Source organism: Bubalus kerabau, chromosome 4 (assembly GCF_029407905.1).
Source record: "Bubalus kerabau isolate K-KA32 ecotype Philippines breed swamp buffalo chromosome 4, PCC_UOA_SB_1v2, whole genome shotgun sequence".
NCBI lineage: Eukaryota > Metazoa > Chordata > Mammalia > Artiodactyla > Bovidae > Bubalus > Bubalus kerabau.
In genome coordinates, this window is record NC_073627.1 from 41,508,567 (window position 1) to 41,536,465 (window position 27,899).

General features: G+C 52.9%; 2 protein-coding genes across 3 annotated transcripts; both read right to left on the reverse strand.

Moving 5' to 3' along the window:
• Positions 1 to 247: 247 nt before the first annotated feature.
• On the reverse strand, positions 248 to 12,578 carry SERPINF1 (serpin family F member 1). The gene is made up of 8 exons (XM_055580103.1): positions 12,454 to 12,578; positions 7,946 to 8,031; positions 6,391 to 6,589; positions 5,613 to 5,768; positions 4,994 to 5,197; positions 3,322 to 3,464; positions 1,310 to 1,520; positions 248 to 649 (listed from the first exon to the last, which is right to left on the reverse strand). The coding sequence occupies exons 2-8, from the start codon at positions 8,021 to 8,023 to the stop codon at positions 390 to 392; spliced, it is 1,251 nt and encodes a 416-aa protein (XP_055436078.1). The 5' UTR covers positions 8,024 to 8,031; positions 12,454 to 12,578; the 3' UTR covers positions 248 to 389.
• Positions 12,579 to 20,111: 7,533 nt separating this feature from the next.
• On the reverse strand, positions 20,112 to 27,786 carry SERPINF2 (serpin family F member 2). Of its 2 annotated transcripts, none has more exons than XM_055580104.1 (10): positions 27,719 to 27,786; positions 26,527 to 26,593; positions 26,336 to 26,377; positions 26,155 to 26,217; positions 25,684 to 25,885; positions 24,941 to 25,084; positions 24,581 to 24,784; positions 23,645 to 23,787; positions 21,848 to 22,052; positions 20,112 to 21,224 (listed from the first exon to the last, which is right to left on the reverse strand). In XM_055580104.1, the coding sequence occupies exons 2-10, from the start codon at positions 26,587 to 26,589 to the stop codon at positions 20,812 to 20,814; spliced, it is 1,479 nt and encodes a 492-aa protein (XP_055436079.1). In that variant the 5' UTR covers positions 26,590 to 26,593; positions 27,719 to 27,786; the 3' UTR covers positions 20,112 to 20,811. The 2 variants fall into 2 exon arrangements, with proteins under 2 accessions (XP_055436079.1, XP_055436080.1); XM_055580105.1 differs by having other exon boundaries at positions 26,336 to 26,374; positions 27,719 to 27,785.
• Positions 27,787 to 27,899: the final 113 nt, after the last annotated feature.

Consider the following 27,899-nt stretch of genomic DNA (forward strand, 5'->3'; position numbering starts at 1 on the left):
ACGAGCTGGCTCCACTGATTGCAGAGACAGGAAATCTCTTCCCAGGGGGACTGGTGTCCTAAAGTGTGAACCCCCACAGAGCAGAGAATCAGTCCCAGCATCATATAGTGCAGATAACTAAAGTTCATATCTCATATGGTGACTTTCTGCAGTTTAGATAGACCCAGCCTATAAAGATGGGACCAAAAAATTCCTAAAGGGCTGTTTGTCTTCATATTAAATTTAACATAGCTCAAAATAGGAGGAGGAGCAGGGTAACAAAAGGTAAGGATAAAGCACTTTTATTGCAAAGTATACATTGAAATGTAGGGGCAGCCTTCGTATAATATATAATCTGCCATCCCTCTAGTGTTTTTTCTTCTGGGGTATTTGAACATTAAGTTGGAGTACTAAGTGCCCCTGGGGTCCAGAATTTTGCCTATGAAGAGAAGGGCCCCTGTGTCTGTGTCCCTCAGTACAAAGATGAAAGGTTGGTTAAGGTGATAGTCCAGAGGGAACGTGAGGCGGGTAGGCTGGACCCCTGGGCTGGAGTTAGTACCCGCCCCATCCTCATTCCACTCGAATCCGACGCGATGTTCCACTTGAGTAAGTTTGATAGGTTTGCCTGTGATCTTGCTAAAGTCTGGTGCATCAAACAGGGATTGCAGCTCTGCAGAAATTGAGAAAGATTTCCATTAAAACCTTGCCTTGTGAACGCTGCAAGGAAGAATACAATCTTGATTCTCAAGAATGCAAGCTAAGTGCGGGTGGAACACTGCTTTTGACTGTCTATGACGTACGTAGAGTTCTGGGCTGGTTAAGGGTTAAGTGACTTGCCTAAGAGCACACAGCCAGTGAGGTTAAGATTAGAAATGAGGTCAAGGGACCTGTCTTGAGAGGCGGTGTTTGGAGTTCCTGTTACAGGATGTTTGCTCTTAAGGGCTTAGGAATGAGTCTGATAAGGAAGGCAGTTCAGTCTTCCCCTCCAGCACTATTAGAATGAAGGGATCATCCCGGGCCCCAGTACTAGTCCCTGGAGGCTTTGCATTCTGCTTAGCAAGGCGGAGGGCTTCCCTTGTGGCTCAGCTGGTAAAGAATCTGCCTGCAATGCAGGAGACCTGGGTTCAGTCCCTGGGTTGAGAAGATCCCCTGGAGAAGAGAAAGGCTACCCACTCCAGTATTCTGGCCTGGAGAATTCCATGGACTGTAGAGTCCATGGGGTCGCAGAATTAAACACAACTGAGCGACTCTTACTTTGCAGCAAGGTGGAAGGAAGGCTCAAAGATTCAGCCCCACCCTCCCCAAGAGCAAAGAGGTGTTGCAGCCGTACTCAGCTCCTGCATGGACTTCGTGAGTTCGCCTTCATAACTCAGCTTCAGCTTGGGAATGGTCAGGACCGCCTGAACAGTCTTCAGTTCTCGGTCTATGTCATGAATGAACTCAGAGGTGAGGCTCTCTTCTATCAAGGTCAAGTTCTGGGTCACTTTCTGAGGCAGGAAGAAGATGATACTTGTGCTCCCGGTCAAGGGCAGCTGGGCGATCTGAAACAACAGGGAGGAGGCACATGGGTTAGTCGTTTGGAGCCCAGGAGCTTAGCGATGGACAAACACCCCAAGCCGCCTTCTCTCCTGGGACCAGGCCTTGCCTTGCTTCCCCGCCCCTCATCTGTGTAACAGTTGTCCCTCTAAGCTGTTGCTTTCCAGCAGCGAGATGTCTACTGATGGGACTTCCCTGGTGGTAGAGTGGTTTTCTGGCATTGCAGGAGGCAGTGGTTCAATCCCTGGGCTGAGAAGTAAGATCCCACATGCTGCAGAGCAACTAAGCCCATGGGCCACAACTAGAGAGTCCTTGTACTGCAGTGAGAGATCCTGCACGAGGCAACTAAGACCTGATGCAGCTACATAAACAAAAGCTATCTACTGATGTTTCTTCAAGCATAAGCCACTGTCTTTTCTTAGCCTAATACCCACTGAAGTTATCTGCTTAAAGAATTTTCTTCTGTGGTTTTCTAAAGAGCCAGAATTGAATTCCCAGGCCTTTGTTCTCTCCCAAGGTTTTCCTGCCAATAGTTACTGATCATCTGTTATATACAGAGCCAGGACTAGAAATGAGCACTGGGAAGAGCAGTGCAGAAGCGGCAATACAGTGGCCCTCTGAGCAGAGGCCTTTAACCTAAGGGCAGATGGCATCGGGGGTTCCAGGAGCCCCTGGAATCACCTGCAGAGATGCATAGGTGGCATTTCTCTCCAGTGCTTCAGGCATTTTTTCAGATTCCCAAAGAAAAAAACTACTGACTTAGAATTTTCTTAAGTCACCTAGGAGAGACTTAGAATGCCAGCAACTTGGAGTTCGAGACAGATTTTGAAAGTTTGCTGCTGCTGCTGCTGCTGCTGCTAAGTCACTTCAGTCATGTCCAACTCTGTGCGACCCCATAGACAGCAGCCCACCAGGCTCCCCCATCCCTGGGATTCTCCAGGCAAGAACACTGGAGTGGGTTGCCATTTCCTTCTCCAACGCATGAAGTGAAAAGTGAAAGTGAAGTCGGTCAGTCATGTCCGACTCTTAGCGACCCCATAGACGGCAGTCTACCAGGCTCCTCTGCCCATGGGATTTTCCAGGCAAGAGTACTGGAGTGGGTTGCCATTGCCTTCTCCGTTTGAAAGTTTGGATTTTTATAAATACAAGTTCTCCCCCAAAAAAGAGAAGAAGGAAAGAAAAAAATAACCAGAATTTGAGTGCCCAGTCTTGAGGACTCAATTTCACTTTACCAACCCTTGCAACAAACCTTGAGTCAGAGGATAAGTTTCAATAGCTATGGCCCTTCAGTTTTAGAAACAAAGGGCTCAGCTAGTGGGGCTTCCCTGGTAGCTCAGTTGGTAAAGAATCTGCCTGCAATGCAGGAGACCCCAGTTTGATTCCTGAGTCGGGAAGGTCCACAAGAAAAGGGATAGGCTACCCACTCCAGTATTCTTGGGCTTTCCTTGTGGCTCAGCTGGTAAAGAATCCACCTGCAATGCAGGAGACCTGGGTTCAATCCCTGGGTTGGGAAGATCCCCTGGAGGAGGACATGGCAACCCACTCCAGTAAGAGCTCAGAAAAGCTCTTAACTTACTGAAGGGCACATGGCAGGTAAAATTCAAACAGCTCCATAACAAGATAAGCCACAGTGAGAAGCCCATCCCACAACTAGAGAAAGTCCATGCTGCGCAGCAGTGAAGACCCAGCTCAGCCGTAAATAAGTCAATAAATAATTCAGACTGCTGTCAGATCTCAAAGGCCATTCTATTCCCATTGCACCATCCTTCCTGAACCCACACCGCCACTCACACTGCCCATACAGACCTTGCAGTTGAGATCAGAATCCAAGCCGTACCGTAAAACGGCCTTAGGGTCTGACATCATGGGGACTTTCACGGTCCTCTCCTCATCCAAGTAGAAATCCTCCAGGGAAGTTTTTCTGGAGTCAAACTTTGTTACCCACTGCCCTGGAATGAAACAGATGGAGTGCCCTGAGACCCAGGAGACCAGAAAGGCATACTGCTGGAAATTGCCCGGCTACGGGAAACTTGGGATTCCCTGATGGCTCAGTGGTAAAGAACTGAGAATTGACCTGCGTCTCCTGTCAATGCAGGAGACACAGGTGTGACTCTTGGGTTGGGAAGATCACCTGGAGGACGGCGTGGCCACCCACTCCAGTATGCTTGCCTGGGAAATCCCATGGACAGAGGAGCTACAGTCCGTGGGACTGCAAAAGAGTCCACTTAGCAGTTAAACAACAGCAGGAACCTGAGTCATCAGAGGCCCGAACATGTCAGGGAATAGCTCTGTCTCAGGATGGGCAGTCTGGACCATGATATTTGAGGGTCCTGACTACCTTCCATATGTAAACTCAGAAATATTGTCAGGTTTATTCAAGTTCTGTGATAGCTAGGAGAAAGGTGAACTGGTACACACTTCTACAGTGATGTGTCCAGGAGACAGACTGCAGGGAGACCAGAGCTGGAAGGGACCTGGACGTCATGTCATCGACCATCTCATAGATGAAAAGCATCAACGCCCAGAGAGGTGAAGTGACTTGCCCATGCTCACACAGTGAGCCGATCGTTTAACGCGGTCTTTAACGTGCTGGTCTGTAACAGCTTCTTCATTTCCTGGAGCTCAGTGCTTCATGAAGGACTTTTCTCTGGGGTTTAGGGGGTCCCCTCTCAACACTGCCTGATAGACAGTTGTGAAGCATTTTAAGGGGAGGTTGCCCAAAATCCCACCCAAGGCTCATGAATAGGGCTGGCCTCACACTGGGCCCATGGAATAGTTGGGTACCTCACCATGGCCTAGAAGAATGTTATTAGAAAACTAACATGATTTATCAAGGGCTTCCCAGGTGATGCTGGTGGTAAAGCTGCCTGCCAGTGCAGGAGACGTAAGAGATGTGGGTTCAATCCCTGGGTCGGGAAGATCCCCTGGAGGAGGGCATGGCAACCCACTCCAATATTCTTGCCTAGACATGGACAAAGGAGCCTGGTGGGCTACAGCCCATAGAGTTGCAAAGTCAGACACAACTGAATCGACCTAGCACACACACACACACCTGGTTTATCGAGTCCCTGCTGTGTGTCCCAGGCGTGATGCTGGGTCCGTGAGAAGATAGGAGACCACACACACAGAGTGCCTCTGAAACCAGTTTATCTCCCAGTGACAGACGAGAAAACAGGTTCCAAAAGGCCATGAAGTTCATGCAGATCTCTCCAGCCAGAGCCAGGCATGGACCCTCTACCAGCCCCGAAAAAGGCACAGGAGCGGGAGTGCCCCCTTATCTCTGCTGGTCTTTCTCCACCACCCCTTACACTTTGTAAGTACTTATCCATTGTTTGCCTTGGGTTTGGTGACAAGCAAGGAGCCCTCAGGCAAGGAACTTTCCAGGGTCCTCCTCTGTCTTTGACATCGCCTCCTTCCTGGCCCCCTCTTGACACCCACTGTCCACCCTCCGCCGAAAGCCAAGTGGAGAAGCCCTCACCCTTGAAGTAAGCCACGCCCAGGAGGAAAATGCTGATCTCACTGGGCATCTCCTTCGTGGACCTAGCGACTTTCCCTTTCATCTGGGCCTGCACCCAGTTGTTAATCTCCTGAAGGTCTACTCGAGAGTTGCCGGTCAGGATTCTGGGCCTGGTCCCATATGACTTCTCCAGGGGTGGGACAAAGCTGGCTTTTATCCTCAGCTCTGCGAAGAGATGGGGCAGAGGTTAGTGCATTCTTGAGACCTCACCCAACATCCTCCCTGACAGTCTGTGGCTCTGCCTGATCCTTGGCAAGCCCTGACTCCCTGCCTGGCATCCTTCTGGGGCTCTCCCAGACTTCGTGCCAGCTTCCCTGGGCACTGGATGGGGAACGACAGATTTCACTCATTGCTGTTTTCTCTTCACATGACTGCCCTCCCCCAACCCTCCCACTGTCTCCTTCAGCCCATATCCTCTTTCTGATCCTCTTTGTACTCATGCAGCCCCTTCCTGCCCACCCCCCAGTGCCAGGCCTGGCCCTGGGCAGACGTGCTCTGGTGTTTAGAAAGAAACCCCCAGATGCATTGCAGCAGAGAGCCCCACGCGCCTCAGGCAGCTCAGGCCAGCAGAGCAACTCACTCCTCTCAAAGATAATCCGGGAAGCACTCTTAAGGTTCTTCTGGGGGGCGGTGACGGAGGCAAGGAGGTCCTTGTAGGTGCCGTGGATGTCTGGGTTACTGATCAGGTCGTAGTACAGAGCCCGGTGAATGCTGGATTCTGTCCGCTGTTCCGCACCTGCCAAGCGGAACAGGCGTGTGAGCCTCTGTAACTGCTTGCCAGGCCCATGTCAGCCTAGCTCTCGGGGACCCTGAACCCTGAGCCTGTCTATCTGCTGGTACCTGGAGACTTTCTAGGCAGGAAGGAATTTGAAGGTGGTGGAAGAAAAATAGGTTTTCCTGAAGGTAGGCCAAAGGCATTAGGCCTGGAAAAATAAAAGGATGGGAGTGAGGTTCAAAGTCCCTGTGCTTCTCCCATCACAGCACTTACCAGACTGTTCTACAGCTTCCTATTTCCTACTTTTCCCCATGAACTCAGCCGTGTGGCCCGAGTGAGAACAGAGACCGTGTCTGCGTGTGTGTAGTTACATCCCCAGTATCTAGCCAAGCCGACGAGGTGGGCACGTAGGAGGAGCTCCTTTAAGGAATGTCAGTAAGTGGTCCCAGGGCCACACACTGTGTCAGCAGTAGTCCCCCCTCCCCCACCTGAGCCCCCACTCCTACGTGCTGGGACCCCTGGGCCAGCCTCTCGGCCCTCATCACCCTCCCTAAGTGAAGTGTGTCCAGGGCCTAGAGTCAGGTATGTACAGAGGGCAGAGGGCAGCTCCGGGATCCTGGGCTTTCTGCAGCGGAAAACTCACCCAGCGACAGGGCAGAGAGCGCCGTGGCCACGCTGAGCGGAGACAGCAGCACGTTGGCAGTGGGGCTCTCGCCGGATCTCACGCGGTACAGGTCGTAGCCGAAGTTGGAGACGGCTGCCGCCAGCTTGTTCACAGGGACCTTGAAGAAGGGATCCTCTTCCTCCACTGGTGCCCCCGTGCTCTCAGGGGCCAGGGAGCCCTGCATTTGAGTACAAGGACCAGTGCAGATGAGCAGGGGGTGACTGGTCTCATGGCTTGGCATGGGACTGTCCTTCTGGTCCCTGAAGGCTGTCCTGCCTGAGGAGGTATAGCCATCTGTTGGAATGAGTCTGTGCCCCCTACTCCTGTGGGGGTGCTCCACTGGGGAGAGGCAACCCGCTAGAGAGGTTAACTGGCCAGCTTTAAACACCAGTGACCTGGGAGCTTCAGGCCTGTGACTCATGGGAAAAAAAAAAAAATGGAGGGAAGTCCCCCTTCCCAAGAAATTCTGTTCTCAGGCCACAGTCTCCCTGTCTGCTCAGCCTTGCCCACTGCTCCCAGGTCTCCACCTGGACCCTCCTATCAACCCCCCTTGTCTTTCTCGGCCCTGATCAGACATCACCTCCTCCATCACAGACTTGCCCTGGTGGCCCCAGTATGAAGGCACCTTTAGTTCTCTGGCCATTTTTGAGAGTCAACTACCACTTTTGTATTAACCACTTACCATGTGTATACCATCCACCAGGCTCTGTGGTGGTTCTTTTCATTTGAGTTACTTCATTTCATACTAGTTGATGTAAGTGATATCCTCAAAGATTAATGTCTTAAAACAGTTCCTTGAAGGCCAGAACTGAGTCTTTTATATTTCCACCCATCCCCAGCACCTACAGAGTAGGTGTTCAGTAGATAAATAAGTGACTGTCCATGTTGGCCCTGTAAGGATGGGTATTTTTCATCCTGTCTTATAGATAAGAAAACAGATTCAAGTTACGGTGACTTATCTAAAATAAAAAAACGTGAGAGGTGGAACCAGAATTCAAACTTGGAACTCACAATAAAGTCCAGAGCTCCTGCCAGTATGCTCCACCTGCCCTGGCTGCCCTTGGGCCAGTCACCACCGCCTCCCTAGCCCCCAACCGTCGCATAGCCTAGGCTTCTTGGCATCCGCCTTTGCAACCCGACGGTGCTCTCTCTGGACAGGAAAGAGGGCTTTCCACGTCTCTGCTGCCCCCTAGTTAGGATCAGAGCAAACATCCAAGACCACCAGCTCCTCACTGAGACCCATAAATAATGAAGGGTAATGAGAAAATCTTCACTGAAGGGCTTGTTAGAGGGCTTTCGCCTTTCACCTTATTGGATCTTCCCCGCCCCACCGCCACTCTGTCCTCTGAAAGGCAGGGCGAGACGCTTTCTGTTTTGCTCTTGGAAAAACCAAGGCCCTGTCTGGATGGAAAGATCAGAGCCTGGCCTGCAGCCTGGGTGCTGTCCAGTCTCCCCGTGCTGCCTGGCGAGGCGGGGATGGGATTGCTAACGTCCCCCCCGCCCCAGGCCCCCACCACACCCAACTCCTACTGACCGCCTCTGGGCTGGCGTTCTGGCAGCGGCCAAACCCAAGCAGGGCTCCAGTCCAGAGGAGTAGCACGAGGGCCTGCATCTCGGGGCCTGCAAGAGAGCAAAAGAGGAGGCAGGCTGCTTCCCTCACCACCTGCACCACCGGCCGCCCTGGGCAGGGAGCAGGGCCAGGCACCTTCCACCCAGCCTCCCCCAGGGCTGGAAGTGGACCCTCAGCTTGCTAACCCCTCCCTCTCAGCACCTCCCCAGCCCTCCCCCTGCCTCACAGCCCACAGTCCTGTGGTGAGCTTCTGCTTTCATCCATGGTCTGTGCCAGGAGACCCTCCTTCAGGCCTAAACCTCCAGGGTGGTGAAGGCCCAGCAGTGGTCCTGTGTGGGAGTGTAATCCAGCCCAAATGCACACCGAGGCTGCTCCCTGCGGGCACCTGACCAGCTCATTATGTAGGATTTGGATCTATGTCTAGTAACAGCATGGGGGCAGAATCTCAGAGTTAGAGTCACAGAACACAGAGAATGAGGGCATCCAGTCCAGCCCCAGGTCCCCCACAAGAAGCTCTCAAACTCTTCCCTCGAATTGCTCTGTCCTGGAACCTACGGTTTCATCAGGGACTCGTGGGATCTTAGTTCCCTGACCAGGGATCGAACCCAGATCCAGGCAGAGAAAATGCTGAGTCCTAGCCACTGGACTGCCAGGGAATTCCCATCAATCCTGTGTCTATTTTGTTTGCTTATGGCTGGGCCGGGTCTCAATTGCAGCACATGGGAATCTTTTTTTTTCTTTAGATGCGTGTGAACTCTTAGTTGTGGCATGTGGGGTCCAGTTCCCCAACCAGGGATTGAAACTAGACCCCCTGCATTGGGAACACTGTCTTAGTCACTGGACTACCAGGGAAGTCCCCAGTTCTGTGTCTTAATACCTCTCTAAATCCCAGTGTCTTCTCTTGTAAAATGGAAATCAGTTCTTACCTATTGTGATGAGAATTAAATTCAATGATGCCTTCGTAGCACTCAGCAGGGCCAAAGACAGGTGAGTTCTCCAATGACCCCCGAGCCAAATTGTGTCTCCCTACTCCTGGAACCCCAGGGCCTCCCTTTCCCCTTGGGGAACCAAGTCCTCTTCCTCCTACCAGCTTGGAACCCACTCTGACACTCCTCAGAATTCTTTCCTTCAAGTTAAATAATACCATGTCTTAGTAAGGCCACCCAAATCCCTACACCTCCCCAGCAGTAGCCTCTTTGGACCAGACTCTGATCCAACCCCTGGACCACAAGGGCAAAGGGAACTCTGAGTGCAGAGCTCCCCCATCTCTTGCCCTCCTACATTCATTGCCTCTGTAAGCTCAACCTTGGGTCAGGATGTGGAGGTGGGAGGGAATGAAGGCAGTGGGAAGTTCATAAATAAGGTCTTCTGAGGGCCTTCTGTTTAGAAAGAGAGATAAGGTCCCAGCAGTCAGGACCTCTGCTCTCCCTCCATTCACATTGCTGAGTCAAGAACTTGTAATCTGTCTTCCCTACCTCTCACTTTCCCTGCAACACACACACAGGCCAAGGGTCTCAAGCTCTTTCTTCCTTTTGTATACCCATAAACACATACTCGGGGCTTCCCAGGGGCACTACTGGTAAAGAACCCCCTTGCCAATGCAGGAGACTAAAAAGATACAGGTTCAATGCCTGCATTGGGAAGATCCCCTGGAGGAGAACATGACAACCCACTCCAGTATTCTTGCCTGGAGAATCTCATGGACAGACGAGCCTGGCAGGCTACAGTCCATGGGGTCACAAAGAATAGGACATGACTCAAGTGACTTAGCACACATGCATGCAAACACACACTTTCCTGACTTCTCAGAACAAATAAGAAAATTAAGAGTGCAGTGTGTGGGAATTCCCTGGTATCCAATAGTTAAGACTCTGCACTTGCAATGCAGGGGACTGGGCTTGATCCCTGGTTGGAGAACTAAGATCCCACATGCTGCGTGGCCAAAAAAGAAAAGAATGCAGTGTGTGATTTTGGGGCAAAGTCCTTAATATTAAATCTGCTTTGGTGGCTCAGATGGTAAAGAATCTGCCTGCAATGTGAGAGACCCAGATTTGATCCCTGAGTCAGGAAGATCCCCTGGAGAAGCGAATGGCTACCCACTCCAGTATCCTTGCCTGGAGAATCCTATGGACAGAAGAGCCTGGCGGGCTACAGTCCATGGGGTCAGAAAGAGTCAGACACGACTGAGCGACTAACACACAATCTTCTGGACAATGTGAAAGGCAGCAAAAGAAAAGATGGCCTCTGAGTTTGTTCTGCTTACGGCTGGATGGCCAGTGGGCACCAGCCTGGCTTTCTCTCTAAACCCTGGGCACGTGTCACCCAGTGAGTTCCAGTGACCCCTCTGTTCTCAGCCACCTGCTCTTCTGCATGGCAGCCCCTGCCACTCAGGGAGAAATTGTCCACTGAGGCAATGGGAAGAACTTTCTGCAGGGCAAGATAGAGCCCGTAACAGCATCCAGGCTCACAGCTGCTCTCTCCACCCGGCCAGCCCCACCCAGAGCTGGCAGGGGCCTTCCCTGCCTGAGCCCCAGCAAACTGGTTTAGCAGAGACTGGAAATTCAGTGAGATGCAGGGGCGGCAGGGCTCAAGGAAAAACCATTAGCTCTAGTCCCTGGGCCAGGGTAGGGAACCGAGTGAAGAGGGAGGAGCTGAGAGATGCCACCCTGGCCTGGTGTTTAAGGAAACCAAGTCCAGATGCTCTTGAAGGTGGATCTTCTCTACAGGAGTCTCTACAGAGTTTGAGCTCAAACCTTGGGTCATCTGATCATTGTTACCACGTGGGTGAGCTGAGGACTGAAGATGCGGTGGTGAGGGACCCTGGCAGGGAAAGGCACACAGGTCCACAGCTGCCAGAGCCAGTCGCCAGGACACATAGTATTAATGGTGCCTCTTTGAACCCTCTACCTCAAGCCCTGGGGATGAGGGAAATGGAGAGATTCTTGAAAGCCCCCTGCAAGGGCAGGGAGAGGGTTGAGAGTAAGGGTCTTCTGCACAGGAGGGCCCCTCTGAGCATACTCGGTGTCTTCCAAGGGGACAACGGTTCTGTGGGCTGGGCCAGGCAGCCGTCACCTGGCCAGGGGCACAGGCACAGTGGTACCATCCCGTCCAAAGGGCAGTGTCCAAGCCGCGGGGGCGGGGAGGAAGTGACTCCTCCCGCTCAGCAGAGCTCAGGCCGGCCTCTCGGCCACATTGCCCCAATCAAGAGACACAAGGAACTGCGATTCTGGGATCCTGCCTACCAGCTGGAAGGATACATTTGAGCCAATACATGTGTTTCAGATTAAACTCAGTGGTGAGACAAACACCATCACTCCTCCTCCTCCTCCTCCTCCTCCTCCCAGAACCACGCGGCCTTTAAGCCACATGGCGGTGGACCTCACAGGCAGTGAAGGGAAGGGCACCGCCCGGCCCCACCCCACCATGGTGACCCCACCAAGTCCCCAGGCAACTTTTTTTCTGAAGTCTTGGAACCTGAACGCGTGGAGGCAGAGCACCCAGGGGTTTCGGCTCCCCGCACCCCAGAAGGATCAATCTTGGGAACAGAATTCCCTGGCCCGCTTCCCCTCCCACCCTCAGCCTGGGGGTTGAACTGGTGAACTGGCATGGGCCAGACAATGATGGGGTTTCTGGGAAGCCTGAAGTTCTTCTCTGGCCCAGACCCGCCCCTCAATGTGGCTGGCCCCAGGGAGCACTGAGAGTGTGGGCGGCCAACCTCTCCAGCTCTGGCAGCTAAGCCCCCAAATCCCATACCCTAGCTGAACTCAATAGTGGTCATTGTTTGTGAGAGGCCAAGACCCCATTGATCTCCCAGCTTGTACTGGCAGCTGACTTGGCCAAAGAAAAATGGTGGGCCCTGGAGAGAAGGACCCCGCTGCCCTCCATCCCAGCACACCACCCACCCCAGGAGGGCTCCCCTCAGGCCAGCTGCTGGGCAGTGTTGAGAAGTTACCTTTAAAATCAGCACCAGTGATGTTGAAAAGGCAACAGGGAGCTAAGCCTAAGCCATGGCCAGGCTGCCCAATGGGCTCCCCAGTGGAGGCACAGCACCCAACAGCCTCTTTCCCCAATGGTTGCAGAGCACCCCACCCCAAACTGCTGCTCAGACCTGACCCAGCAGCTAGCCACATTCTCACTTCTTCCCCTCCACTGCCGTCCTCCACTGCTTTCCAACCCATTCCATTCAAGAGTTTTCCTGGCTTCTTCCAGTGGTGCAGTTTCTCCAGCTTCTTCTCCTAGTGGTTTAGGGATAATTGGGTTCTGACCTTCTGACCTCCAACTCCCTCTGCCGTCCCTCACCTATTCACCCTGGTCCCCAAGCTGGAGGAACTATGGTCTTCCTGCCTCTTCTCCCTGGCACCCCTCTTTTCTGCTCCCTGGAGTTATACCTGCCTCACCCTGGTCACCCCAGCCCAGGGGAGCCTCCCAACTTCCCCTGATACACAAGCGGACTAGACAGGGAGCTGCTTTACCTGTGGGTGCACCGCCGCTCTGCGCCCAGCCTGGGTCTGCACACTGAGGGGCTCCTGTGAGCACCAGAGCCTTTTCTGCTGCCTCCCAAGCCAGCGTCCAGCAGGCTTCAGATTACAGCGACTCCTTTCTTAAAGCGACCTGCACTCAATTTGGAGTCTGTGATTGCATCTGTGATTGCATCATTGTTTGGTGTTAACTTTAACCCACTGCTGGCCTTCTGCCACACACCCCCAGTTCACGCATCAGACTGCAGCACCAAACCTTTCTTTGGAGCCCTGGCCGTGCCCCCCATCCCCGGAGGGCAGCCTGGTCAGCCTGGGTGGGAGCAGGGCTGAGGAAGAGTCTGGCAGGAGGAGGCCCAGGAGGAAGCCAAAATAGAGAAAACACTGGTCCAGAACTGGGACTCGGGTTTTTGCTGGTCCTTGGTTCTGGTACTGAGATTTGGGGCAAGACATCATTCATGGCTCCTCCCTACCCTTGACTGAAAAATGACTGAATGGGACTGGGATGTCTGTGCGCTTTTTCAGCCCTGAAATGCTCTGATTTCTGAAGATCAGACGAGGCAGTGGGGAAAATATCTGAGCAGAAGAAATGAAATGTACTATAAACATGAGTCCTGAGAGAAGGCCGAGTGTGAGTACCTGGCACCCACCTGGGCACCGTAGATTTCACCTGGGAGCAGTGCTCCGAGGCTGTGCTCACCTCAGGGCATTAAGAAACTTGCAGTGTGATTGTGAGACTAAAATACTGACATGAGAAATGATTATAGAGAATGTACCAAAACCTTTTCCAGGCACGTGTGAGTCCTGACACAAGCCCAGTGGTTGTTCAGAGAAGGCGGGGTCAGAGAAGGAAAGGAAAGCACTCTGGGATATTAAGAAGAGAAAATTTAGGGGACCCTCACTGGTGGCTCAAACAGTAAAAGATCCTCCTGCCAATGCAGGAGACCCAGGTTCAATCCCTGGGTTGGGAAGATCCCCTGGAGAAGGGAATGGCTACCCACTCCAGTATTCTTGCCTGGAGAATCCCGTGGACAGAGGAGCCTGTTGGGCGACAGTCCATGGGTTGCAAAGAGTTGGACACAACTGAGAGACTAACACACACACACACACACACACACACACTTCATGTGAGGTTCCAGGGAGCAGATCTAGGGTCCCTGGGTAGGACTCCCCAGGGAACCAGGTTGAGATTTATGTAAAGAAAAGTGTGTCAACAGTCAGCGTTCTCCATTGACAGATGAATGGATAAAGAAGATGTGGTACATATATACAGTGGAATATTAGCCATAAAAAGGAACAAAATTGGGTTATTTCTAGAGATATGGATAAACCAGGTGTCTGTCATACAGAGTGAAGTAAGTCAGAAAGAGAAAAACAAGCATCGTACAGTAACGCACATATATAGAATCTAGAAAAATGGTACAGATGGACCTATTTGCAGGGCAGGATAGAGACACAGACATAGAAAATGGCCATGTGGACAAGGGGTGGGGGGTACTGGGATGAATTGGGAGATTGGGATTGACATAAACACTCTGTGCTCTTAGTCACTCAGTTGTGTCCGGCTCTTTGTGACCCCATGGACTGTAGCCCCCCAGGCTCCTTTGTCCATGGGGATTCTCCAGGCAAGAATACTAGAGTGGATTGCCATGCCCTCCTCCAGGGGATCTTCCCAATCCAGGGATCAAACCCAGGTCTTTCACATTGCAGGCGGATTCTTTACTGACTGAGCCACAAGGGAAGCCCCATCTACACACTACCATGTGTAAAGCAGACAGCTGGTGGGAACCTGCTGTATAACGACGAGAGCTCAGCTTGGTGCTCTGTGATGAGCCAGGTGGGTAGGATGTGGGGGTCAGGGGCAGGGAAGGCTGAGAGAGAGGGGATAAATGTATACATATAGCTAATTCACTTTATTGTACAACATTGTAAAGCAAGTATACCCGGATTTTTAAAAAAGGAAAAAAAGCAGTCAGAGTTCAATCCTTTCAACCAAAAACTGAGGACCTCTACTCAAATCACTCGCTAGGTACACAGAGAAGGAGTACATAGATGATTAAGACTTGGTGCCCGTCCTTCAGAAGCTCACTGGCTAAAAACAGAGGCTGATACGAGCCCAGATCCTTCCAGCATAATGTAGCACATTCTGTGATAGCTGTCTACAGCCATGCCATCCAGTATGATAACCACTCACCACAGTGGCCACAGAGCTCCTGTAATCACCTGTAAATATAAAATACACACTAGATGTTGAATATTTAGTATGAAAAATAATGTGAATAATAGCAATAACTTTGACCCTGATTAATATATTGGATTAAGTAAGTATACTGTTAAAGTTAATTTCTCCTATTTCTTTTTTAATGTAACTGCTAGAAATCTTAAACTACATATATGGTTTTCATGGTGTTTCTGATGGATGGCACTGCTCTATAGGTTATCGTGGCAGCAAAGTTGGAATATATGAATCTAAGTTGAGTTTTGCAGGATGAATACAAATAAGCTAATCATAGGAACATGGGAAGGGGACTTTCCTGGTAGTCAAATTTCCACGATCCCAAGGCAGGGGCCTGGGTTTGATCCCTGGTCAGGGAACTAGACCCCAAATGCTGCAATTAAGAGTTTGTATGCCACAACTAAAAAAAAGATCCCGCATGCCACAATGAAGATGGAAGATCCTATGTGCCTCAACTAAGACCTGGCAAAGTCAAGTAAAAGAATGTGCTCAGTCGTGTCTGACTCTTTGTGACCCCCATGGACTGTAGCCCACCAGGCTCTTCTGTCCATGGGACTCTCCAGGCAAGAATACTGGAGTGGGTTGCCATGCCCTCCTCCCGGGGATCTTTCCCACCCAGAGATGGAATCCAGGTCCCCCGAGTTGCAGGCAGATTCTCTACCGTCTGAACACCAGGGAAGCCCCAAATAAAAGAGTAATAAGGAAGAAATATGGGAAGGCATGACTATCTTTGTGGACAAGCTAAAGTTGGATCCCTGTTTCACAAGATACACAAAAATTAACTGTAGGTACATTAGAGATTTAAGTGTTTCTGAAAAACAATTTCTGTTTTTGCAGCACCTTTTAAATGAATTTTTATTTAAATTATTCAACTTATTTTTGAATAGGTATTTTGTTCATATGTTCAAAACTCAAAACTATCTAAAGAGAATGTCTTCTTTTCACTCTGATCTCCAGTCACCTGAGTCCACACTCCCTGGAGACAGGTAATAATAATCTCTTCTGTATGAATCCTTTCAAAGATAATTTTAATGGCTTAAAAAACAAATTTAGGGGCCACAGTTCTTGAGGCACTAGCCTACCGTGTTTTCCCTTTGCCTGGCAAAGGAATAAAGCCACTCGTTCCTTCTCTTCCATTAAAAAAAAGAAGCAAGTACAAACAGATATACACAACAGGAAAAAAATGTAAACATTTTCGAAAAATGTATAGATGGATTTCTTTGTGATCTCTGAATAGGAACGCATATTTAGACAAGACACCAGAAGAAGCACAAATTGTGAAAGACTGATAAATTTGGCACTAAAATTAAAAACTTGTTCTCATGAAAATGTACCATAAAACAAAATGAAAAGACAAGCCTCACACTAAGAGAAAATGTTTGTAACACAGATAATTGACAAAAAAGATTACTAACTGTAACAGAGCAATAATTACAAATCAATTAAAAAAATAAATAAAAACAATTCAACAGAAAAACAGGCCCAGGTAATTCACAAATGAAGACTCCTGAGTGTCCAATAAACTTATGAATAGATGTTTTTTTCACCAGCTAATCAAGGGAATGCAAATTAAAACCATACTTTGATGAGCGTACTTCACGCTCTTCAGATGGGCTAAACTGGAACTTCTGAGAATACCAAGTACTAATGAGCATGCGAACAGCTAGGATCTCTTGGGCCCTCCTTGCTGCTGCTGCTGCTGCTAAGTCGCTTCAGTCGTGTCCGACTCTGTGCGACCCCAGGGACGGCAGCCCATCAGGCTCCCCCATCCCTGGGATTCTCCAGGCAAGAACACTGGAGTGGGTTGCCATTTCCTTCTCCAATGCATGAAAGTGAAAAGTGAAAGTGAAGTCTCTCAGTCTTGTCTGACTCCTAGCAACTCCGTGGACTGCAGCCTACCAGGCTTCTCAATCCATGGGATTTTCCACGCAAGAGTACTGGAGTGGGGTGCCATTGCCTTCTCCATGGGCCCTCCTTATGAGAACATAAATTGATATAACCCCTCTGAAGAACAATCTGGCAACAAACGGCAAAGTTGTGCATAACCATATTTAGCATGGGAGTTCCCTGGCTGTCCAGGGGCTAAGGCTCCATGCTTAGTGACCCCAGTTTCAATCCCTGGTCAGGGAACCAGATCCCACATGTCACAACTGAGTTGTGTGCCACAACTAAAAGACCCTGTGTGCCCCAACTAAAACCTGGCACAGCCAAATAAATTAAAAAAAAAAAAAAAAAGAATTCAATGCAGAGGACACAGGTTCAGTCCCTGGTCGGGGAATTAAGATCCCATATGCTGCAGGGCAACTGAGCCCACACGCCACAACAAAGACCAGGTGCAGCCAAAATTTCGAAAAAATAATCATAATGACTGTATGAGGCAGCCCTGGCAGTGCAAGAAAACGCAAACCCACAACTCATTTATTCTAAGTGTTTGAGCCCAAAAGACTGCATATGTGCACAAGGACGTGGCGAGAACGTCACAGCAGCACTGCATGGGCCGCCCCGCTCTTGCACAATCAACGTACCCCTCTCTGAAGGACCATCCCACAGCCGTAAAACAGCCTGTTACTCCCCTGTTGGAAGGCACTGCCTTTACTGCCGCCTCCCTTAGAGCTACTGTCCGTTTCTCCATCCTTCCTCCCACCCACACGGGACAGAGCTAATTACCGTGGCATCAGCACTGTCTTAGTGCTTTCCCTCCTCAACCTCCAACCTGCTTCTGTGCCCAGCTCTCCTTTGAAACTGCTGTCAAAGGAGCAGACATCTCCGTCCTTGGCAACAGGCAGCCAACTCTTCATCCTTGAAACCGTGACTCCCTACATCCTCCCATTTTTCTCCATCTCACAAGCCCCATCTTTTCCATCTTCCTTGCTGGCTTGATTCTGGGATCCCCCTTTCTTCTCTCTCCATCTCCTCTTAGGTGACATCAGCCAGTTCCGTGACTTTCAAAGCTTTGTATGTTCCCAGATACACACTTCCAGCCTCGACTTTGACATAACCACATGGATGCCCAGCAAGTGAGAGGAGCTTATAATTCATCATCCAAACACTTCTAAGATCGAAATTGGTGCTGTGAATTAAACTGGAACCACAGGCATAACTCAAACTGCCCGAGGCACACTGGGACATACGGTCGCTCTGTATCAATGTAGCATTTCAGTCATGTTCAAAATGGACATCTCCAGTCAATCCTAAAGTCTGCCCCTCACTCAGATTCCCATCTCAGTAAAACTCATCTTCTCAAGACAAAAATCCGGGGATTTGAATGATGAACCCTACATCTGCGAGTCTCTCCTTTCCCTTATCTCCAATACAATCTATGCACAAATTCTGTAACATCTACCTGCACAATATACCTGAAGTCGGATCACTTCCCTGCATTTCCACAGCCAGCACCCTGGGCCAAGCCACCTATGACTCGACTTTTGCCTGCTAACCAGCCTCCCTCCTCCTGCGTTTGTCCCTCGACGTCTGTTCACACAACAGCCAAATGAGCCTTCCAGAGCTTACTTCAGACCATGGCGCCCCTCAATTAAAGTCTTCCACAGGGAGTGAATAATTGCCATCCACATGGCGCTGATGAATCTCACAAACAGGAGGTTGACCGAAAAGAGCCAGGCACAAGGGAGCACGGACTGCGTGCTTCTTTTATTTCAAGTTCAAAACCAGGAGAAACTGGTCCATTACCAGGAGTCAGGAGAGTGAGTACTGTTTCTTGATCTGGGTACTGGTTGCACAGGGGCGCTCAGTTCGTGAAACAAATTCATTACGCTTTTGTTGTTCCATCGCTATGTCGTGTCCAGCTCATTACGCTTCAGCATACTATGCATGCGTGCATGCTCAGTTGCTAAGTCACATCTGATTCTTTGTGACCCTATAAACTGTAGCCTGCTCGGCTCCTCTGTCCATGGCATTCTCCAGACAAGAGTACTGGAGCAGGTTGCCGTGCCCTCCTCCAGGGGATCTTCCCGACCCAGGGATCAAACCAGCGACTCCTGTGTCTCCAGCATTGCAGATGGGAGTCTTCATCCACTGAGCCACCTGGGAAGCCCTATACTTCAATCCAAAATGTTAACTTGTTTATTGTCTAGACCAGCATCCCTAACCTTTTTGGTACCTGGTAGTGGTTTTGTGAAAGATAGTTTTTCCAGGGACCCAGCGGGGTAGGGGGTGATTTGGGGATGATTGAAGCACATTGCATTTCTTGTCCACTTTATTATTATTACATCAGCTCCACCTCAGATCATCAGGCATTAGATCCCGGAGGTGGGGGACTGCCGGACCAGACCAGTCTACCACCAGGTTTAGATTCTGTCAGGGAGGATCTTGGCGGCTTTTTGATCGCTGCAGCCCCAGAGCGTGGGGTGCTGCTGGGCCCAGCAGAGGCACCTGACAAGTATTTACAGGGCAGAAGACGTAGTCAAGGCAGCCCTGGGTGTGATGACTAGAGCCAAATTTTGGCTAGAGCCTGAATAGACAGGAGAGAACTGAAGAAAACTCAGGAGGGGGAAAATTAAGCTGGCGGGCTGGGCGATTTGTTCCAGTAACTTTCCGATGATCTCTTTACAATTCTCTCTCTCCTCCAGCCCATGGATCTCCTGCTCATCCTAAACCTTTTGGGCAGCTCCCACTCCTCTGCCTGGGATGCTCTTCTTCAGGATGTCCCCCTAGTGCCTGCCCTCATCTCCTTCTAGTCTCTGCTCCAAAGTCACCTCCTCAGGGAGGCCTTCCCTGCTTTACTTCTCAGCAGAGCACTCATCCCCCTCTGACACACCATGTATGTCACTTGTTGACTTATTTCTCATCTCCCCACCCTGCTGGTTTGGTAGAAGCCAGAGCCTCTCCTAAGGACTTGCTCTTAACCACTGCACCACAGGGCTGCAAGTGGCTGCTGCCACGCAGACACCCTGCACTCACAGACAGCAGCCCACCCACGTGGACAGCCATTCAGCCCCCAGCCCTGTGCCCAAGTGCCCCTAGTTGCTTCCCCCAAATCCTCAGGCGCTGACAGTCTCCAGCTGGAGCCCGCGCTCCCAGCCGCCTGCTCCCCTCCCTTCCCCGGCTGGCAGGCGCCAGCTCCTGACAGAGGGGGCCGGCGTGTAATTAGAAATTCCTCAAGCTCCCTAATTGCCAGTTCTTCTCCCAGACCAGGAGGCTGGCGCTATTCTGGGCCACCTTTGTTGCCGGCTGCCTGAGGCCCGGAGAGAGGACCAGGCTGAGAGCAGAGCCAGGCTGGCAAGGTCAGAGGGCCTGCGCGCTGGACAAGGGCTGGAGAGTGGCCAGAGGCCAGACGTGGCACGGAGAGGGCTGCTCCCCGGAGCCCAGCCTGGTTCTCCTCACGTCTGCTCGGTAGCCTCATTCCCGCATTCCCCCAGCACCCCGTGCTCCCACCCATACCCCAAACAATGACATCAAAGCAGACAGGCCCATTCATTCTTTATTCAGGTGGCGTAAAAATCACTACAAAAACTTTACAAAAGAGCCTTCGGCAGCTAATGCCCCCCCTTCCCCACCCTCTCAGCCACTGAGACGCAGCACAGAGGGGGCAGAGGGGAGAAGGAAGAAGAGGAGTCTTGGCAGTGTTGGTACCTCCAAGGACCAGCGGGGAGACTGAGGTGACAGTGGGCGGGAGGCTGGTGGGCCCTGGGCAGCTCAGGAGGCAGTGGTGCAGGGAGCTCAACCTCCACCCGTGTTGTGCAACCTCAAGACAGCCGCCCCCTCTCCTCGGCCAGGGTGTCCCCTCCTCCCTGTCCCTCCCTCTCTGGTAAACAAGTGTGGAGGCACACAGCTGCCCTAGGGAATAAACTACCTACCTTCCCGACAAAATGATCCACCGCTGCCCCTCTGTCTGAGCCCCAAACCAGGACACCCTCTGGGCCTCTTTGGAAGAAGCGATGTGGGACCGAGGCCCATGGTTCCCTGATGCCTGCCCTCCTCCCAGCGCCACCCCATCCCAAACTCCCCAAGAGGAGACAAGAGAACGGCTCCCTTCCTCCCCTCTCCCAGACTGCCCTCCCTAGGCCCCCAGCCCCAATCCCACAAAGCTGTTTTTGGAAAGAGTCACATGAGTTGAGAGGTTGGTCCAAGCAGAGACTCGGGATGATGGAGGCCACAGCCCCTCACTTGGGGCTGCTAGGCTGAGGGTAATCCTCTTCCGAGGGTGGCCCAAGTTTCAAGTCTGGGTCGAAGGGCTTGTCTCCGCGGGGGAGGCCTTTGTGATCCTTGAAGGAGTCCTTGCCGTCGGGGGAGTCCTGCTGCTCCTTGCGCTCCGGCTGCGCGCCCGGGTTGGGGTTCCTCACACTGCCCACGAAGAGGGGCAGGCTCGTGCTGTCCTCAAGGATGAAGAAGAGGAAGGGGCGGTTCACGATGAAGGAGGATAGGGACATGCGGGACATAGCCGTGCTGGTTGCCGCGACCGCCTGCACGCCGGCCTCGCTGAGCTCCAGCGCCGACTGATGCTGCACACTGGACACCACCAGCCTCTCATCGGAGATCCCACGCAGGTCCGGGGCCTGAAATAACTCCTGCAGGCCTGCCCCAGGGCAGCAGATGGCTGGTCAGAGCTGCCTTCTGCCCCACAGGCTGCCTGGACCTGCCTGGAAGGGTGTCTGGCATCCTGGTCAGGGAACACCTTGAACTCACAGAGGGCTGGTTAACTCCTGTTTAACCTTCATGTATCAGCTTAAAGGCCCCTTCCTCCAGGAAGCCTTCCCTGATTGCCTGCCCCAAAGTCCAGATAGGTGCCTGGTGCCTTTTCAGTGTTCTCCCAGGTGAACTGGAGAGAAGCCTTCTATCTTAGCACTTATGCTGAATTCTAAGTACTTGATTCCTCACCTGTCCACCCCATAAGACTGAGCTCCTTGTACATGGTGGGCTTCCCGTGCCTCTTGCAGGGGAGCCAGGGAGGCTCATGTGCCACTCTGGCTTTCCATTCAGGATTCTTTACAGTGCTCAGTCTTGGGCAGAGCAGGCCCTCAATGGCCAGGCCATGCACCCCTCCCCAGGAGAGAGGATCCAAAGGTTTTCACCTCCCCAAGCCCCAGAAAAGTCCAGGACACAAGGCTAGCTCTGACTCTGACCTGCCAGCTGGAAACTTCCTCCTCACCCACCCCACCTAGCCTGAGTGGGGGGCTGTCCCATGCCCAGCCTCCTTACCCAGCTGGCTGAGGGTGGCCACCAGGTCCAGTTGGTATTTGAGACGCAGCTTAGGCAGCTGGACCTTGGTGGGCCTCTCCCGCAGCAGGGGCTGGTGCAAGATGTCCCAGGTTAGGTTGGCCAACACCTGGGACACGTTCCACTCAAAGCGGGTGGGCATCAGGACCACGAAGCTCATGTTGTTCTTAAAGGGGAAATGAGCCACCTACAGACAGGGGAAGGAGACACCATGAGGGCCAGAAAGCGCCCAGGCCCAGGTGGGAGCTGGGCCAGCATCCCTTATGACACAGCCCATCCTTCACAGGTGTGTCGGGGAGAGGGGCCTCCCTGAGCCTCCACTTCCTCATGGGCAGAGTGACACTACCTGCCCACACTGCCAGCTGACATGTGATGGAAAGAGATACACTGTTAAAGCTTCTAGCAGAGTGTTTGCACATAGGCGGTGCTCACTCAATAAATGGTGGTTTTCTCTCTCTTCCTCTGCTGCCAGCCAGCCCGTGACTCGGGATGAGGAACTCCCGGTGAACACCTCTCGCTTCCTCCCTGTGTACAATTGACCAGGTTTCCCTGGTGGAGGGGGGTACCCTCTCTACTCCCTTCTCCTCCAACAGTGACTTGCCTGGCTGCCTATTTATACTGTGATTTGGGGTAAGATTTCATGTGAATGGGTGTTTCTGCAGCTCAAGAAGGATGAAAAGCACTGGGCTCCACGGACCCTAGTGGATGTGACCCCTCGGCCTCCAGGCAGAGCACCCAGGGGGCAGAACCCCTGCGGTGGGAGGGGGAGTGCCAGCATCTGGCTGCCTGGGCCGGCCTGCAGAGGGTGCGAGGAAGAGGAGGGCCGAGGAGGGCAAAGGATGGAGACTAAAGGATGAAGGAAGGGACTTCCCTAGTGGTCCAGTGGTTAAAACTTCACGCTTCCAGTACAAAGGTTCAATGCCAGGTTGAGGAACTGAGATTCCACATGCCATGTAGCACAGACAAAAAATTTTAAAAATTAAAGGGTAAAGGAAGTGTGGGCAGGACACAGCCTGGTAGGGAGGTGAATCAGATGGTCCACATGTCAGAGTGAACTGGAGAGAGGCTGGGACACTGTTCCAGGGGACCCGCCTTGCCCACAGCCCCTCTCAGTCACGGCCTTGTGAAATTAACCAACACTGCCACCTCAGTTAACTGGCCCAGGGACCATGTTTAGGCTAGAAGCATGGGAGGCTGCACCTGAGATACACGGCATAGCACTCTCTCTAATCAGAACGGTCTATCAGGAAGCTGACCAAGCCATCCCAATCAGACCCTCCTTTCTAAGGAGCATGCGAGAGCTCAAGTCGCATCTCAAAGGCTTCAGGTTGCTGAGGGCCTGTGCCGCCCCACAACCCACAGTTCCTTGAAATGAATCCCCTTAGCCAAAGGGGCCTCAACAATGTCTCTTCCTCAAAGAAGGCTCTCTGACCACTCTAGCTAAAATACCTCCCCCCATTCTTTGAAATTATCCTGTTGATCTATGCTTGCCCATGCACTGTGCGTCTTCCCTGGATTTGGTTTTCCTTGTTCTCCACTGAACTGCAGCGCCTGGGACAGAGTCTGCACACAACTAACGCCCAAGGAATGAACCTCAAAGAGACTCGAGTCTCAGTCCCCCTGGGTGAGGGCCCAACGAGACTTTTCAGAGCCACCTGCCCCAGTGACAAGACTGCAAGGAAGGTGGGGTGCACTGTTGAGCCCTATGGTGGTCCACAGCTGCACAGTTCCTTTCCCACCTCCCAGCACCCAGGCCCGGCCTGAGCAGTCAGGGGTAACCTGGATCTCAGGCTGCTCCAGCAGGAACCAGTGCAGCGGATACGTGAGGGCTTGCATCATGTCCACCGGCACCGTGAACTGCTCGTCCAGGTGGAAAGCATCTCTCTGTGTGAGGTTCGGGTCGAACTTGCTCCTCCAGAAGCCTGCATCCAACAGAGGGCAGGGCCATTTAGACTGGGACCAAGGTAGGGTCTACACCACTAGCCTCTTCCCCGTCCCACCCAGAACCCATTAAAGGGACAAAAGCTGGAGGGTAAGGCCCCAGGCAGTGGTGTGCCAGGTGATATACCCAGGTGATCTGAGGTGTCTTCTCTGGAGCGACTGCAGAATCTGGGCTTTCATTCCCCCTACCCTGCTCTGCTCCCAGGAAATCCCCCCATTACCCCAGGTTTTTTTAGACTTCATTTCCTCCTAGGGAGGACTTCCCTATAGTTCAGACAGTAACGAATCTGACTGCAATGCAGGAGACCTGGGTTCAGTTCCCAAATTGGGACGATGCTCTGAAGACAGTATTCTTGCCTGGAGAAACCCATGGACAGAGGAGCCTGGCGGGCTACAGTCCATGCTCTCACAGAGCTGGATGTGACTAACGCCTACTACTATTACCACTACTCCTAGGACTGTGCTGTGCTTAGTCGCTCAGTCATGTCCGACTCTCTGCGACTTCATGGACTGTAGCCCGCCAGGCTCCTCTGTCCTTGGGATTCTCCGGGCAAGAATACTGGAGTGGCTTGCCATGTGCTCCTCTTAGGGAACTCTCCACGAAAGCCCCATCCAGTTCCTGGGCCTCCTCCCAGCAACACTGCGACCTATCTCCCACCATCTCCACCGCCTCCCAGCCTAGCCCTGGGGAGAAGGAGGGACCCTCAGAACAAAGCATGCCTGCAGGGCAGGGGTAGGGGCTGCAGGTGGGGACCGAGAAGGGGAGGAGCTCACCCTGGAAGTGGATGGCATTGAGGAGAAGCAACACTGTGTCATCTGGCAGATCTGAGAGGAAATCCTCGATCTTCCCCTCCGTGGCCTCCTTCACCCATTGGTTAATGTTCGCCAGGTCCTCCCCCTTCATTCCCGTCAGGCTCATGGGCTTTGCACCAAAGAGCTGTTCTGATTGTTCCAGGAAGTCCTCTTTGATGGGAAATCCTACACAGAAGGGAACGCAGGCTGTTGCCAGGACTTGGGCTCCAGAGCCACCAGCGTTCCAACCAACTGCCTGAGCCCACGCCCATCTTCCTCACCCTGTCCACCCCAGAGCACTACCTAGCTACCTAGGCAGTGTCTACCCCCACCCACACCTACCTTTCTGCAGATACATTCTGGCAGCCAACCGGAAAGCCCCAGGCCCCAGGTCCTGGCAGAGGCGGCTGAGCAGGTGGGGGAGGCAGGGCCCTGAGTCTGCATGCAGCACCTCTTTCAGCCTTTGCAGCGTTTGGTTCTGAGCACCTGAGCGGGGAGGACACAGCAGCAGTGGGCATTCCCACCCCCACGTATTTTCCTAACCCTCTTTTTTTGTGTGTGTGTGGTGGGAGCTGTGCCTTGCAGCATTGCAGGATCTTAGTTCCCAGACCAGGGATCGAACCCATGTCCCCTGCCATGGAAGCGCAGAGTCTTAAGTGCTGGACCACCAGGGAAGTCCTCCTGTCCTCCTTGAACATCTACAAATGCCCGCGAGACCACACTGTCTCCTCCCACCTCCTGAGGGTCAGTACACCCAAGTTTTACTTCCATCTCCGCTGCTGCTAGTCTGGGTGACCTCACTTCATCGCCTTCCCTCTCTGGACTCTGTCCCACCATGAGACCCTCCAGTCCAAAAGAGACGCTAGAACTGCCAGACTCGTGCATAAAAATCACCAGAGGCCCATCCTGGGCCCAATCCTTGAGACTCTGATTCACGGAGATATGAGTCTGTGTTTTTAACAAACTTTCAAGGGACCCTGATGGAGGAAGCGCCCACTAGTAAGCTCTGGGGAAGGAGGCGAGTTCCTTCTGGCCTCCTAGCTCTCCTGGTCTGCACCTGGTCTCCTGGTCTGCTGCCCCAGTACCTAGTGCCAGGTGAGACAGTGCCAGGGCCACACTCAGAGGTGACAGGATGAGGTTGGGACTGGTGGAGCTTTGGGCCACCAGGGAGAAGAGGTCTGTGGTGAAGGTCATCATGGCCCGGGCCAGCCTGCGTGTCTGCTCCGGGGTTGGGGACAACTTGCAGTCTTCTGGGGCCTTCTTCGGGGCAATCTGGCCACCTGGCTCCTGCAGGGACAGATGGGGTGGGGGGCATTGGGGTCAAGGGGTCAGCTCTGTTGAAGATCTCCTTCAAAGCCCCTGTACTGGTGATAGCAGGGCCTTGTCCCAATGGGCGACGGCATTCTGGGGGCTAGGTCCCTCCCTCAGGTCCCTCCCATCCTCTGCCTTCAGGCCTCAGCCTCACTGCCACCCTCCCCTCCCTGTTTCCTTGCATTTCAGATCTGCCTTCCTCCCGCGGGTCCCGCCCACTCTTCCCCAGCCCCACCTGATTGTACCTGGTTGTCCAGCTTGAGGAGGGAAAGTGGGGGCAGCTTCTGCTGGGCCTGCCCGCTCATTAGCTGAAGGAAGGAGGAAGCAGATGGAGAGCAGCCCTTCCTGCAGCCCCCTACCCAGCTCCAGCCACAGGAGAGGCCCTTGGGGACCTTCCTCCCTGTCCTGCCTCTCATTCCCCAGTACCTGCATATCCAAGGGCTCCATGGTGCTCACAGGAGAGAACTGCTGAGAGAGGGAGGGGGAGAGGAGAGGGAACCCCTGAAGCCAAGACCTCCCTCAACCCAGCACCCCCCCCCCCCCCACCTTTTTCCCCAAGACCCTCGACCTCTCCCAGAGCTGCGCCCTGCCCCACCCAGACCTCGGCCCAGGCTTACCGCTGAGCACAGGCTTGACAGGCAGGAGAGGCTGAGCGCCAGGAGCCCCCAGAGCAGCGCCATGTTCCTGTGCAGGACGGGAAGGCTCTGTTCCTACCTCACCCCCGCACCCGCCGAGGAATCCCACCCACAGGCTCACGGGCAGCTGGAGTCCTGAGCCACCACTGCGGAGGGGACAACGCCAGCAGCAGTACCCACGCCCACAGCGTGTCTCTCTGAGCTGTGAATTGCTCGAACTCTCTCCCGAAGTACTTTCTTCCCCCTTTGTGTTTTCTGGTTTTTACACTGTATGTCCTGAAGGTGTTTTGGTTCATGGCAGAAAATATTACCCAAACGGAAAAAGTCCCTACTTCTCAAGGCTGGGAGTTGTGAGTCAGACCTGGGTTTGAATCCAGGCTTCGCCTCTTGGCAGAGGACCCAGGACGTGTCCCTTAAACTCTCTGGGCTCTGCTTTATCTTGTAAAATGGTGGCAAAAGTCCCTTCCTCCTCCCACGTGTATTGTGGAGACCAACCTAAGTTGGTCTTGGTGAGCCCTGACTGCACGGGCCAGCACGCAGCGATGGCTTTTGTCAGCCTCCCAAGGCCCGTCTTCTGGGAGGCCTGTCCTGAAGCCTGTTCCGTACTGGAATTCCCTCTCCAGAGCTCCAATCCAACCCCTCTTTCTGGCTGGCCTGGTCTTGTCCACAAGGGTGGGCTGGCCTGTGGTCTCAGCAGGGGTGGGGAGCTGGGCCAGAGACTGGCCTTATTGACCCAACGGCTGAGCCCAATGAATGACTGTGGCCAGAGCCACCTTTGGACTTACGGAAAACACAGGCCTCGGCCCCGCTCTAGCCCCAGGCTGACTCCGGGAAGCCAGGATGACCGGTGGGGATGGGCAGGTCTCGGCCTGGCCCCGGAGTGGGTCTCACACACACCCCCATCTCAAGCGTCTTTCTCTCACCCCTAGCCCCCTCCGCGTCCCACACAAGGACCCTTGGCCAGGGCCCCAGTCTCCGACCTGGGTTTTTTAATCTTCCTGCCAAGAAAAAGACCTCTAGTTTTTCATTTCCCAGAGGGACTCCCCTTGAAAGCCCCGACCTTGGCCCCTCATCATCTCAGGAGGTTGGGAAGTCACAAACCTCCTGAATAAACTCAGCCCAGACCCCTCAGCAAGGTGGGCAGCTCCAGGCTGAGGCACCCCCCTGCCCTTACCTCTGCAGGCTCCTCACTGCTGTACACAACCTCCCTCCGGCCCGCTTGGTGCTCCCACGCTCTGCCCCGCTCCAGCCAGCCCAGCTGAGCCCTCCCCTCCCACCAGGACCTTTGCTCTCAGCCAACCACTGTTCCAGTTGCCTTCTCTTCTGGTAAATATTGACCTGCACATCCGGTTAAA